The sequence below is a fragment of the Trichoplax adhaerens genome, genomic scaffold (assembly GCF_000150275.1).
Source record: "Trichoplax adhaerens TRIADscaffold_2 genomic scaffold, whole genome shotgun sequence".
NCBI classification, from domain to species: Eukaryota; Metazoa; Placozoa; class Uniplacotomia; order Trichoplacea; family Trichoplacidae; genus Trichoplax; species Trichoplax adhaerens.
Window position 1 is genome coordinate 8908810 of NW_002060944.1, and position 15968 is coordinate 8924777.

Here is a 15968-nt window from a genome sequence, read left to right on the forward strand (position 1 = left end):
TGAAGCAATGAAGGACAGTAAATCACATTTAACTAATGAAATAACGTGAATCAAGCACGGTTGAACACATTGGCTAATATTTGAAAGATGCTAAAGTGTAAACATTTATTACAATGTCGTAAACTGCTTCCGGTAAATATCTGAGACGAGTGACAAGAGCTTAAACTTCAAACTTAGAATGTATAATAAAAGATAAATCTAAAACTATTCCTTCCTGTAAATATGTTTGATAGCTATTGTACTGACTTTAAAAATTTAAGACATTAGCGCGAAACACAAAATAGATGAATCTTAATTGCTAGTCTATGGGATCGGTACATTTTAGTTCTAAATTTACTTTATCAAACAATTAATAGCATTGTTACAAATTTGGTTGTAACGAACGCTTTGTTAACGCTTTAGTATCGCTAAGATTAGTTAATGATTATTAATAAATTACTTCAGAACGACATAAGCTGATGAAGATAAATATATAACACCTAAATTGCATCGAGGGCTACTGAGTATGGAATATCCATTTAACATCTTATAAGCTACTAAAATTATTTATATGACGCATTTACTTACTAAGTAAAATTTAAAGTAGACAGTGCTACATAAATTTTCTCGTATGCATTCGTGCATGTATCTCACTATTGAAAAATTATTTAGCAAAACGAGCTCGATTTTTATATCTAGCTCGAAAATCATAGAGAATGAGCATTGCAACTTTCGGGTAAGAAATTAATTGATATTATTAATCAAGAAATTAAGACGAATAACTTTCTGAAAGCACTTAACTGTTGCTAAATGGCTTTAGATAAATAGGATATCATGCCGACAAAATAAATAAAATAAAAAGATAGCATAGAACAATCAACTTACCAAAATAGTTACTAAACACTTTATGACTGATAGCATTCTCAGTCCTTTTGAATTGTTTGACGAAATCGCAGTGATTACAAATATTCTAATACAGTAGTTTAGATATATCTCGTGGAGTATACCTACAGTACTACATTCTTCGGTGTCGATGAATAAAATGATTTAGGAGCAGTTTCTTTGGCTATTTTATAACAGAGATATACACGCCTTGACATGCGTAAACATGCCAGAGAAAGATTTAATATAATCCTCCCATATTTATCTAACTCGTAAGAGCTAACCAATGATTATAATCATTTTAAAGTACAAGGTGCGGTGTATAATTACAACTCGTGACCCTTAATACATACTTTAGAAATTCCGCAACTTGAGTAGAATCGGCCTTAAATTTGCATAATTAAGAGCTCATACATCCTTTGAAAATTAGGTGTGCCGTAATTTTTTATTAATTGAAGTTTTATTTAAATCACGTGTTTGTCCTATTCGTAAAATATTTTTAATATCGCTAGGCAAATATTAACTTCATAGTTTGATTTTAACTATATACATCAGTGCAATTTGCATATATTAGCATATAGATACAAATCATACAATAACTGCGGTGATGTTGCACCTATGATTTAATGGGTCCTTTGTGGTATTGAAGTTTAGGAACGCAAAAAATTTCCAAGATAATCACCCTTTAGCTTTGCATAATTTGTTTGACTATTAATAGATTCTTAAACCGTAAGCCAGGAATAGTACTTAAAGGTCGTTATAATTTTTACGTAAACGCAGTGAACATATTAAATTCATGAAGTAGCATGATCATAAACTGGAGAACTCAAAGTTCAGCTATAGCAGCTTCACAAAATTGGAGGCCTTAAAAGTAAAAATTTTGTTTTCTATTCCTTAACCAAACAATGTTCTCGAAATTTTTTTAATTTCGAATGATTAATGATAATTTTATAATTAAGATTAGCTCGAAACATTAGAACCTTTTGTGAAATTTGTTTAACCAAGAACAGATTCTTAATTAACCATCAAAGGAATAATACTTAGAGGTTATTCACATTTTTATCTAAACCTAATTAGTATAATTACAGTCATCTTGAGGAGATGCCATATAAACAGCCACCAAGATATTATACTCTGTTAACTAATAGAAATACCTATGTCATCCTCATAAAAATGTCTAATCTTTTGTTTGAAATTAAACGTAGAGAAAGGTAATATAATAGATTATTTAAGTTGTCTCTGTCCTTCTAACATATTAGGCGTTACAGTTGGAAGAATCATTTCTAATTATAATTATATGCATTCCTTGGAGAGGTGGTATCAAGCAAACGATGCTACTGCTCTAGCAAAGGCTACTTTAAAATTTTTAGAGCAGTTATTAATGATAACATTAAAATAGTCATTGTGAGTTCGATGAGTTGGCACTAGCGGACTTCGCTCCATTTCAGAGAATGACAACAAAGATGTAAGTAGAAAAATGGATAATTTATGATAAATAATAACCGTGTGCAACGTGATAGTTACTATAACGCAGCGTATAAGGTGTCGTGAAGTAATAGGAGAAAATACTAACACAGCGATTATTACAGCTGACAAAGTCTGAGGCAGATATCGTTAGTATTAGAGTTTTAGAGACAGCACGCATGCAGAGAATAAGATTGTAAAATCACTGTAACTATAACATACCAATATCCTATTACAATCTATGTGATGCCAAACAATTATCGAAAATAGCAAAGACTGCAGGAGTATAAGTGCTGTAAATAACTAAACATGCAAGCTGAATTTGAATATAGTACAATAAGACTGCAATTGGATCTATATTTAAGAACGATATAAAATGTCTATATATAAGAGCTTATTCGAGTTACTGTACGATCTGAATACAGTACAGACATGGTCGCAACTTTTTAGTAATCATTACCTATTGTATATATATAAATGTATAGGACAAGGTAAACTTTGTACGTTGCCGTTACTGCAACTCATTAATTTTTAGCGAAAGAAGAGTTTGTAGCTAAGGATATGATGAAAATGAGAATTTGCTACAAGTACGTGAATACTATTTAAATTTGAATGTACTGTAGAACATGGAAAATAGTGAAAAAATGGAATGACTCCAAAAGGTAAATGAGATATCTCAATTTGGACTATTCATCTAATGTTATACTTTATATTCTAAAACTTTATATATTTCATAATATTGAAAGTTAGCTTTGTTCCTTTAAATAATTATTTTACACTTATAGACGACTTATTAATTACGAAAATAACTGCGGATAATAAGTTTACTGAACTTCTTCAAGGTAATGATGATCTTGATGACCAAGAGCCTTATAGACGGATGAGTGACTGTATGTTCGATGTTGAATAATGCAATACTCGTCGTAAAAGATTTCGTTAATATTATAGACGAAACAAGATTTTATTCGTGATTATATAGGTCCATGAAATGTATATGCTTTTTCAGTCAATGATGTAGAAAGCAACCTATTGCATCCAGTAGAAATTATTAAATTAGATGTGGAGGTTTAGTCTTACTTTATTTTTCCTTCATCAAGCTTTAATATTGATACTTGATAACGCTTAGTTTTAGAATAACTGGAAAAGTATCTTATTTCTATAAAACTTTTAGAGAATGATCTGATTAGATTTCTAGAAATAACTGCGTTCAGGTTGCTAATTTCTTTATGGGTATAACTGTAAACCACTCTTAACGGTCTTATGAATAAGTTATAACATAAAATCTTCTAGCAAAGCGTATAGCATTAGTGTTATTTCTTTGCATAATTGTCGCTGATTCCAAAACAATTTAAACTTTGAATTTAAATATCAGAATTTCATGCGTGTTACATTATTTCAGCAACGATTACAATATTTTAAATTTGGGTGATCAATGCAACCTAACTCTAGTAAAGGACCATTGTAAAACTTATAAAAAATATACTATGATATATAATAGCGGTGCTTTTATGGTAGATGTATTAGCTTACCTGGCCAATCGTCCTTTTCTATATGATATAGTTAGTACGACTTTAAAATCTACTTTTAATTAAAGTGATTAACTAAGATTATTATTTAATTTATTAATTGTATCTGCTTTATATAGCAAAAAGAATACAGAATATAGCGAGTAAAACTTAATGACTAAGCCACAGATACAGAGTGCAATTAAAATACCACTTAACTATAGTGTTACCGTGGAAATTATTGTGGCGTTAGAATAAATTAATAACAAAAAACAAAGAAAAATAAATTGATACATTAATCACCAACTATTTTTGCTATTTTAAAAGCGGCTAATTTTGGTCAACCAGCAATATCAGATACAATCTAAACAATTAAAAATTTACGGTTTTAAAAATTCTGTTACCTCGCTTGCATGTTAATGTCGCAAATTTACTATACAGGATATCTCCGTTTACTCTATAATCCCTAAAGATAAAGAAATAATTAAAAAACAGGCTTAATATTAATGGGATCTTATGGGTTACCGTACTAAAGAATGGGCCCAATATCGTCATATTCGAATATAGCTTTTTCTTGTTACCATTGCATCTGAGAATATAAGCCGCCAACATGACGACCAAAAAGACTTCAGCGGAGCAAAAAGCAATATCAGAAATGGATGGAGCTATAAGTAAATTTTATCAGCCTTAAATTATTGCTGTAAAATAGGAACAAAGTCTGTTTATGTTATCAAATTAAAGCTAAATGCAATCCTATAAAGAAGACAAAACCGATAAATGAGGATACTAAAACGAGTATATTGAACCTTACTATTTGATGCGGTGACTGCACTTTGGCGATTTTTCCCTTGAAAACCTCCTGGATAATTACAGATTTAAAATACAACATTTTAGAGTTATTTATACTTAAACAAAGCAAACTACTGTAGATTTTCGTTAAGATACGCTGGAATTACAACCAGGCCGTTGATTTTAATAACGGTATAACTATTATACAGTATTTATGACTGATAGCATTCTCAGCCCCTTTGAATCGATTAACGATTTTGCTGACACTTACGAATATATAGATGCAGTAGTATAGATACATCTTGTGAAATATATCAATACGAGTATTAGCGCACCCTTTGACATCACTGCATAAAATGATTCAGCAATAAGTTCCTCAACTATTCTATAATAGAGCAGTAAATGCGTTCAGTCCATAAGCATCCTAGAAAATAAAATAATGTAATGTTCCTATGTTTATTTAACCAAAAAAGGCTAGCCAATGATCATTTGAAAGTCTAGGGTGTGATGTACAATCAAACTTGTGGTTTCTAATGAATATTTTTAAAACTTTCGTAAATTGAATAGAATCAGCCTTAAATTAACATAATTAAGAACTTATTCTTCTTCGAAAAGAAGGTGCGTGAAGCGCTTCCTTAATGATTAAACTTCGGTTTCATCACGTGTTTGACGTATAAATGAAATTCATTTTGATATCGATGAGCTAATATAAACTTTTCAGTTCGGCTTTAACTTCAGAGCAATTTACATATATTAGCATATACATAGATACAATGGTATCACGCCTTTAATTTGATGAGATCTTTGTAGTACTAATAGTTTGGAATGCTAAAAGCTTTTTAAGACAATCATCTTTTGGTTTTGCATAATTTTCTGGACTACTTGAAGACTTTTAAGTAGCAATCAGGAAACAATACTTAAAAGTTAATTAAAATACTGACGTAAACGTAATCAAAATATTTCAAATCGTGCTAAAGGATTATCATGAATTTAGGGAAATTTAAAGCTGGATTATGGTAACTTTGTAAAAATGAAAGCCTTGAAATATAAAAAATTTCTTTTCTTTTTTGTAACTAAATGCTTGCTCTATAAATATTCTTTCAAGTTTCGAACAGCTTTCATTAAAATTTATATTTTAGTTTAACCGAAAACATTAGAGCCAATCTGTATAATTTGTTTAACACTAGTAGTTTCCTAAGTAGCTGAGTTTGCAGTCATGACTATCTATCTATGACACAATATTGCATAATAGCATTCCTGTAGATTGAATTTAAGTTGGAACCAGATCATGCATGCTTTATAAAGGGATATTGGCAGTCAAATTATGCTACTATCTTTCGATGTGAAGTATATTTTGCCGTGCAATAAGAAAATGGAAGCTTACACTAAAACTTATTTGCAAGCTAACTAGGGTAAGACTTCGACAATGGATCTTGAAGATGAATAATTAGGATCCGCCATCGGAAAGTTATAACTGTTACTAGCGGTTACATAAGTTGTGATGATTTTACTAGTCAGCGGTTACAAGATATCACACAGTAGTACCAGCACTGCATTGTATGGTTCGGGAGTCAATAGTTCTAGATATTAATTTGCTCAGTAGGGTATTCCTATAATTTAGACTCATATAAAACGAAAAGAAAGGATCGATAGGTATTCTTTTTTGGTTAGGCTAGCTAGACTGCATTGCTATTAAGGATGTGATGGCACAGTTTGTATTTAAAATATCACAATCGTTGTAAGGACGATCAATGAACGTAATTGTGTTTAACCTTGTATACCTGTATTGAAGTATACTTGATTTATGCGAATGATAACCGGAGTAGCGTTTGAGCTCTTGTTTTGTTGATGTTAAGGTATTTATTAATTTATGTTATGTGCATATCATGGTGTTTGTTAGTAATACAATGCTTAATGATAGTATTAAGCATTATCAAGAATTAGATATGATTCTTTATACAGTGTAATTGTCTTTAAATAGTAAGTTATACTTTAATATGACTGCATAAAATAGACAGCACTTCAGGCTGTGTAAGATAAGCTAGCTTAGAGAAAACTAGGTAAATTGTAATGTTTTTGATTTTAGATTTGATCTTGTTACTCGTTGGTCACGTATCGACTTTATTTTAGTTTTGAGCACTCATTGGTAACATTTAATTTTTCCTCATAGACTAAATTGGATCAACCGCTGGATATACGATTCTAAGTACTATTCCTTAGTCTATTGCCTGACCCTAGGGAGAGCTAAATACGCAACATACACGTATACTTGTCATTGCGTTGAATTCACTGCATTTATTGAAAAATAGTTGACTTATGCAAATCCTAGATGGAGTACACACAGTTCGGTTCTAATAAGAACTAAATACATACTCTAAAGTTATCAAACAATATCCAGTTTGGGCTACTAGACAGGTAAAATTCGAATATCCATAGTTTAAATGCAAGAGGTTCAATGGAACAAATGTAGAAAATAGGTACAAGAAAGGTTGAAACTACAGTATCTATATATCTATTGATTTCAATGATACATATCGATTACAGTTCTATATGTGGCAGTTTACGTGTACATAATATACTATACTATACTGTATAAATGCGTGTATATTGTTGTAATGTTAGTTCTGTAATTGCGTTACAGTTTCCGAATAAGAGTATGTAAATAGTACAGTATTAAAGTACTGGGTTCGCCGTTATTTTCTGAGATTATTAAGTTTACTTTTCTCCTGAGAGATTATAAGTTTTGCATCATCAGGCAATAATGTAGGATCTACGCGTATTGCGTCACACTCAATTGTCAGATATGGGCAGTGTAGTAACTAGAGAAATCAATTATTAGTTAACCGAAATTGTCATATTTGTAGTGAGTTAATAGAAGGAAGATCTTAGTTATCCGATAGTCGTAGTACCTCGTGAGCTACCCCAGGTCCATCTTATCAAGAGATACCGAACGGTAACATCTGTATTGAATATTGCCTATACTCACAGTATATACTGCATAAAGAGTGGATGTCTACTAGTTCTAATTCTAATTATTATCAAGCCATATTCATGCGATTGCACGTGTGCCATGTTGTTATACTCTATTACCTTAAAATTGCACTATATCCCGTGAAATTTCCACGGGTTTCTCTAGTAATGAATTGATTCATATTGAATCAAGACTGTAATTTCTATTCCGTACAACTACAGAAGAAACACACGAAATCTACTTTAAACTCAATCATGCATATCCTCTTGTATGATATCCGATTGCACTTGTGGATCGAGAAACACTGATATTATCAGAGTTGATCCACATTGATACTTTGCAACAGAGCAACGAGTTGCATTGAATTTCAAGGCAAGCGATAACTAGAGCCGTTCCTGGCTACCCGTAGCCTGGAATGAGTCACCTGAGAGAGCGTAGGGTGACAACGTCACGAGTTACTCAGTTGGGAACGACTGCCTGCTATACAGTACAGTACAGTGTACTGTATACTGTACGTACTGTACTGTACACTGTACCGGAGATACTGTAGTGATACTGTACTGTACTGTACAGGACAGGACGGATCCAGTACACTCTTGCTACTGTCCTTTTTACAGTACAGTACAGTACAGTACTTCAACAAGACTGTGCCCGAGCCCGATAAAACCCGATCAAATTGTTGATTTTCGAATTATCCAAACACTGTATCACTATAGAGATTCTTAACCCGAATCCCACTAATGTCGGGTTTCGGTTGACTTTTCCAAAGACACTACTGTTACTGTATAGATACTGTACTGCACTGTACACTCTTGCTACTCTCCTTTACAGTACTTGAACAAGACTGTACTCGACCCGATAAAATCCGATCAAAATTGTTGATTTTCGAATTATCCAAACACTGTATCACTATCGAGATTCTTAACCCGAATCCCCCTAGCGTCCGTATTTCGGTTGACTTTTCGAAGGACACTCTGTACAGTACATTGTACTGTACCGTACTGAACTTTGTACTGTACTTTGTATTGTGTAGAATAGTCACGTCCCACATTGAGAGATAAAAGACAGACCAAGATAAAACTTGTCTTTTATCTGCGGCCACAGGACAAAATTGGCTAATATCAATAAACTCTTACACGTCCTCAAAATCTATCAAGTTTTCCCAAAGGCTTGAATAACTGTCCAAAGGACGAAGCTAGTAGCCATTAAGAATATCGCGATACTTCAAAAGGTATTTCTCGATCATTTTATCAGATTATTTGCAAGAGGTTGAGTATGGATGTGGTCATCCTTCGTCATGACGATAAGCTCATTTTGCCATTGGCTGGCAGTATCAGTAATTGGGTGAAGGAGACCGGATTGTATTGTACCGTATGCGACCTATTGAATAACTTGAAAAGTCGAGCCGAAACCCGAATTTGAACGTGACTTTCGGGCATTCGGACTCAGAATGTCTGTAGTGATACAGTGTTTGTATAGCGATTGCGCGTATTTCGGGTCCGAAAATCAACCGTTCCATCGGGTTCGGGTTGCGCTTTTATTCCGCTGAAGGACTCGAAATGACAATCCACTTCAGCACTTGAGTAGTCGGTCAATGACTAGGGAATGGATAAATATGAGGTGTGAATGAATTATGAAACTGGGAAATCAAGTCTCCAATTCTTGCTTAAATGATGGCCAACCACTTCATTTTTTTTAGCGGGTAGTGAGACTCAAAAGTGTCTCTGATTTCTATTCGTGATCAATCGAATCCTGGTTCCGTAAGATAATGAATAATAATTGCATTAAAGCTTATCGCTGATATCCTGTCTAATTAGAAGGGTGTACGAGTATTGTTTAATCGGGGTTGTGATCCATTTGCTTTCAATGAATTGATAGTTTACATCCAATGATTAATTATTATCGTGAGTTCTACGGATGTCCACCATGACAGTAATCAGGATAATTGTAGGGGTAAAAACTGTTGAAAAATAGGATGATGAAATACGTAATTCACTAGTGGTTGCTGTTCGAAAGATGTTGGTGATCATAGCCTCACACACCAACTGTAAAATATATTAGATATAACCAGTGACACTATAGAAAACGAAGTAATCGATGTTCAATTCAAATACACGGTTTAGTCCATTCGCTTTATAATCATTTATGTATCACGAAATTGAGTTTTTCTTCAATATCGCTAGAATTTATTGAGACCGCGAAACACTGATTGTATAACGATTGCTGAATAATTTTAATTTTAATTGGGAATTAATGTAATTGAATGACATCATAGTCGTAAGTTACGGTAACGAATGTATCTTTGAAGCCTCCAATGATTAATTATCATGAATTGACAAGCGTGATTGCAATAAGTTTCAAGCAGTTTATGTGCTTACGGTAGATGACCGCAACGAAGCCACATACCGTTAAACATGCTGGCTCCATCACTGGATTATTTCCTATTTACCTGTAATATCTTATTATTGTATTTACCAATACTAAAAATTTCGCCTAGCGGTAGTTTGATGTTTGTACATTGTGTACATGTGTAGTTCAGCCCCAAGTATATCGAAGACCTAGATTGCTCGATGGTACAAAATACATAAATTTCGATCTGATCCTGTGAATTTAATTGGCAAGATATGATTGTGTTGAAGGAAAATCACGCTGTAATGAGTTGTATAATACATACAGTAAATCGTGAATATTGCAGTCATAATGTAGATAGTGCAGTGATAGTCTGATTGTAGCTAGATAGTCCTTGCGGGTTGTTAGACGAGTCTGACTTATGTAATAAAGTGAAGTTTACAAGAAACGTAGATCTTATTTGATTTTTTAGAAGATACTATCACAAGATTCCTATACTGATTAGCCGGTCATATTTCTTAGAACCACCGTAACATTTGGCCAAGGAGATATTAATTACCGTTGTAAAGTAGTATAGACACCTGATGATTGAGAATGTAGCATAAATCCAGATTACTATGATGCACGTGAAAGAGTTTAGTGAATATTCAAGTAATTGATGTTAAACGTTATAAATTTTCAATGGCACCGACCCTTCAACCGATATGGCATCGACGCTATTTTTCAGTAACCACATTTAGTTGCATCCATTTTAAATAAACCTACCATCAGCATTGATCAAGCGCTATCGAAGGCAATTTAGATAAAAACAATAATTTAGTGACACTTTACTGGTTCGGATCCGACGGACAAGGGGCATTCCTGTGATAATAAAGTACATTTTTCGAGTTATTAACCTTCACTTCTACTGGCATTAACTATAAATGCAAATTGCTAAAGGACTAGAAACTAATGCTGTGTATTTTTGTTTCATGTTAACTTTATGAATGACTAGCCAACATCAGCAGTAAATCATGAAAACTGAAGAAGAAAATTCGCTGCTACATGACCAAGACGAGAAACCATTATATCATTCCAATTCGCCAATAGATCCTGAAGCCTATCAGTCAGAGAAAACTATCCTTAATAACTCGAACTATAAATCATTCAAGATAAGCCCCCATCAAAGGGTAAATAGCTATTGTTGGATTAGCATGTTAAATTATCTTTCATACTATTTCCAAATTATATACGTTACAATAGGAAAGCATTGATAATACATGAGTGATTAGATGGTTATACTTCTATATGTACTCGTATACCCAATTATGATAAATTTAATTGAAATAAGATACGCAAGTCTATTTTAAAATTTTTCAAGCTGGCTACTGTATCTATTATAGTATGTGATGAACAAGTATTTAACTACTACATCATTTGGATTTCGATATCCACGAACCAAGTTGACTTGAGTGAATATCGACAATTTTGCTTATATTATAAACTAAAAGTTGAATAATATTAACATTATGGCAACATGACTAGGCAACTTTAACTAATTCTTGAATGGTTGCACTCTACTGTTAGTCATTTAGCTTTCGTAAACTATGGGCATTCACTGGTCCGGGATTTTTAATGAGTATTGCCTATTTGGATCCTGGTAACATTGATTCTGACCTACAAGCTGGAGCGGTCGCAGGTTACAAGGTTATTCAAATTCTCTTTTTAATTCAAATACTTACTGAAATTTATTATTACAATATATCGCGCCAGCGATTAATGTATTATATGTAAATGAATAAATAACACATTACCATAGAAAGACAGATTTGAGTATACTTAAACTAAAAGGATAACGGCATTTTGTAATAGCTACTCTGGGTTCTCTGGTGGTCGACAGTATTGGGATTATTACTGCAAGTACGAAAACCATTTTAATTTACTGGATATTAAAATTAATATTTAAATGATACCGTAGTGCTTAAATTGCAGCTGCTAAATTATAACGTTACTATTAAAATTTTTTAATACAGCTGGGTTCATCCAGATTAGGAACGGTTTCAGGTAGGTTAGAATCTAGTGTTGTACTATCGGTATTATAGTATTATCTACAAAGTAGCCGTTTTGGTGATATGTTACTGTAATTCTACAACTTACATAGCCCCATTTGTCTTATTCATCAGGTCGACATCTTGCCGAACATTGCCGTTTCATTTACCCGTTGTTTCCGAGGATTGTCGTTTGGCTAATGATGGAAATCGCTATTATTGGCACTGATATTCAGGAAGTAATTGGAAGTGCTATAGCTATTAACTTGTTGTCGTCTGGAAAGTAAGTCAGAAAAACACAAAGATTCTTACGATCGTGAAAATTTTTAAAACGGCATTACTGATCATAGAGTCTATTTATGTTCAATTATAGGGTTCCAATATATGCTGGTGTTATTATTACGGCTGTAGACACCTTTATGTTTTTGCTATTACAAAATTATGGTAACAGCATGCATTTGTATGTCCAAGTAATAGTTATCATTGTGCAGTTACAAATTTACTTATTTTGATTGCAGGCCTGAGGAAGCTGGAAGCTTTGTTTGCAATGCTGATTACACTGATGGCAGGAACTTTCTTGTATATGGTTGGTTTATATTAAACTTATAAATATTCATTTATAAGAACGTACATCATATTAGTTATTCTAGATTACTAAAATTTGTTTGTACAAACCTCGTAGTATATTATAGCTGCTCCGGATCAAGGAAAAATTATTCTTGGTGTCATTGCACCCACGTGTCCTAATTGCACAGCTGCGGATGCAGAACAGGTACTAGGATTGCAAATTTGCAAACCTATTACGAGTGATCATACCAATGTAGCGGCGTAACCTTCAAATAAATCATAACTTCAATTATAACACTCTTTGGATAATCTATTAATAGGCAGTTGGTATTATTGGATCAGTTGTGATGCCCCATAATCTTTATCTACATTCAGCGCTAGTCTTGGTAATAACTAATTATAGATAATTGATATTTTGTTATTTCTTAAATATTCTTATTCACTAGCCTATTAATTCGCTATAGCGTCGTAAAATCTCTTACTTTATGACTGACACAAATTTAGAGCCGAGAAATAGATCGAGACATTCCTTCCGTTATCAGAGAAGCTAATATGTATTACTGCATTGAATCATGTAGGTTTCGTACAAGAAGCAAACAGTTGCTTTTAAAATATTGATATTACTGTATGCTTGTGTGCATTTGCTCGAATAATTAATTAGTAAATCATTTTAATATTGTACTTACAGCTGTGGCACTCTTTGTTTCGTTTCTTATCAATCTCTTTGTTACCGCTGTTTTTGCTAAGGTAAAGATAAAATCGTTGGGCTTAATTTTTATTGTATCAGTCTTGCTAGTAATCTGCTTAATACAGACTGAACAGCGAAGATTAAGGATTTTTAAAGATTTAGTTTTATTAGCCATGCCAGCTAACATTTTACTAAAATTTACAGTCATTTCGTCATGGCGACTGTTCCAATGCCCAATTAAGGACCGCAGGTAATTGCATTTATCAAAAATTTGGTAAAGCTGCGAAAATTATCTGGGGTATAGGGCTACTTTCTGCTGGACAAAGTGCCACCATGACGGTTTGTTAAATAATTTTACATCCGATTTAGCAGATGCTAAACCTCATTTATCTGATATCGTCTAATTGAGATAACCGTTGCACCTTGTAGGGAACTTATGCGGGTCAATTTGTCATGGAGGTAACCTCTTTATAAGTATTCTTGATTTGCTACCACTTAAGTTTTATAACGGTACTGGCATGTAATAACCTCGTGCAAAACTTTTTGTAGGGCTTCACTGGCATCTCATGGCCAAAATGGAAGCGTGCCTTTGTCACCAGATCAATCTCTATATTTCCGTCAATGATCATAGCTATCCTGGCTAAAGACGATATTGATACACTGAACAACCTCATTAATGTATCGCAGAGCATTTTGGTACCGTTAATTTTACGTTTATATCGCTAGTTTATGGCTATATCTTGATATATTGACTATGATTCAATTATTTAATAATCCTAGCTGCCGTTTGCACTATTTCCGCTGATGCATTGTATTACTAATACGGAAATAATGGGCCAATTTAGGATAGGAAGGTAGTATCTTGTACAATCTCGAGTTCAAAAGGCTTCACCCTAATACGTTTCATAAGCAGATACTGATGCGGTTGCGAAATACTTATTTACAGAAAATATTCAACAATGTTATGGGTGGTGTCAATTATTGTATTGGGCTTCAACCTTTACTCTGTTTTTGACTTATTGGTTGGTGTTAATTGATTTGATATTTTAATCCTAACATTTTCAAATTGCTTGATATTTTCTTACTAACACAATTACTCTTATCCGTATTATTCTACTGTTTAGGCCAGTATCCATGTCATGCCTGCCGTACTAGCGCTTGTTATTGTTGCCTTCGTTTTGTACGCTTTGTTTCTATTCTATCTAGTAAGTGAGGTTTACGTACGCAAGGGATAATTTTATACCAATGTATTTTGCAGCTTACGATTATTATATACATATGTAAATCCCGTAATAACATAGAATGTTACTGTCTGATACTATAACAGTTCATTGGCCCGAAAACATTTAATCGAATATGGGTAAGTGCTAGAAATTCATCTTCTTTTTTCCATTGTGAAGATATCAACTTACCAAAGTCTAATTTTGATGTGTATAGAGTCGATGCCGTTCTGTCTAATGAAAGTATGGTCGAATGCATTCACTCAGGCTATATGAGTAATATAATGTGCCCAGCCAATGATAGTTCCTGTATGGATATTGATTTTAAACACATGGGGTTTATAATATTTTATTACGAGATCGATACATAGGTTATAAATCTAATGTATCTAATTATGATAGGTAACATGATATTATTTTAAATGGCCATAAACTAGTAACTATGCAATGTCTAATTATCATGAGATGGACTTATTCAGATTATGAATCTAATATGTCCAGCAGTAAGTTATCATTTTTATGCTTTAATTTATTACTAAATGTGTAAAAGTGTAGTGAATCTGTTACAGAAGTTATTATTGTCAACATGTTATGCAGAAGTAAATTTGATATAACTTATAAATCAATATCAAATCTAGAGCTGTCGGCAATAATAGCTGTATATAAGTTATGCTCAAGTATATTGATTTCAGCTTCGTAGAATATGATTTCGTCTTAATACTAATAAGTTTTTGAAGTATCAAGTGATCTTATTCGCAAGTTTTATCTTATGAACAAGTTCAGTAACCTATTTATCTAGGTTCATTTTAGTATTATTATTTTTGATCCTTCTCTAAGTTTTGCTGTTGTATGTAGTTTTACTTTGTCGGTCAGAGCTTGTTACACTAGTATCTCAATCGTAAGAGAGTCAGTAATAAAATCTATTATAAAATTTCTTTTAAGTGATGTACACGCTGAGTAGTTTGTAGAACAGGTTTTGTACAAATCGAAAATTTTTCTTCATTGTAGGGGAACTATAATGCGATATGTCTATTAAATCCAAAACTCAGTGATTGAATGATATGCTGTAGTCCCTGGGTGTAGTTTCATCAGAATAGCCAAAAAATTTTCAAGTATACACTACGCATTCTACTTTAGCTTTCATTAAGTATGATGCTTTTGGAAATTTTGATTATATAAGCGTTTACAGTGGTGGAGCTATCTATTTGAAGGATATATACTATAACTAATTACACATTCGTGTCTACGATGAGGGCCCGGTGTAAATTGCGAAAATACAAGGTTATGACAGAAACGTATATGAACAGATGGTGTCTTGAAGAAATAGTTGTTACATATCAGAATATCCATAATTACAATTCAGGAAAAAGATTTATTATAGGTATAATTATACAATATCACAGACAAGAATTGAGTTTACAAAAATTCTGCCATGAACGTAACTTGACATCAAAGTCAGATTTTATACCATACTACGAGTATGCGAGTGAAATCTGATTACAGTAACATACGAAAAAGATGATACAT

The 15968-nt window shown here is 32.9% G+C and overlaps 1 protein-coding gene across 1 annotated transcript; it reads left to right on the forward strand.

Annotated features, from left to right (window-relative positions):
- Positions 1-11508: 11508 nt before the first annotated feature.
- Positions 11509-14079, forward strand: TRIADDRAFT_20654 (uncharacterized protein; the record flags this gene model as incomplete). The annotated part of the gene is made up of 13 exons (XM_002109629.1): positions 11509-11625; positions 11791-11838; positions 12080-12249; positions 12340-12410; positions 12485-12552; positions 12649-12738; positions 12854-12919; positions 13038-13107; positions 13222-13328; positions 13426-13560; positions 13651-13680; positions 13771-13917; positions 14002-14079. Coding segments are annotated over 13 exons (1197 nt in total), but the record flags the coding sequence as incomplete, so codon positions are not given.
- Positions 14080-15968: the final 1889 nt, after the last annotated feature.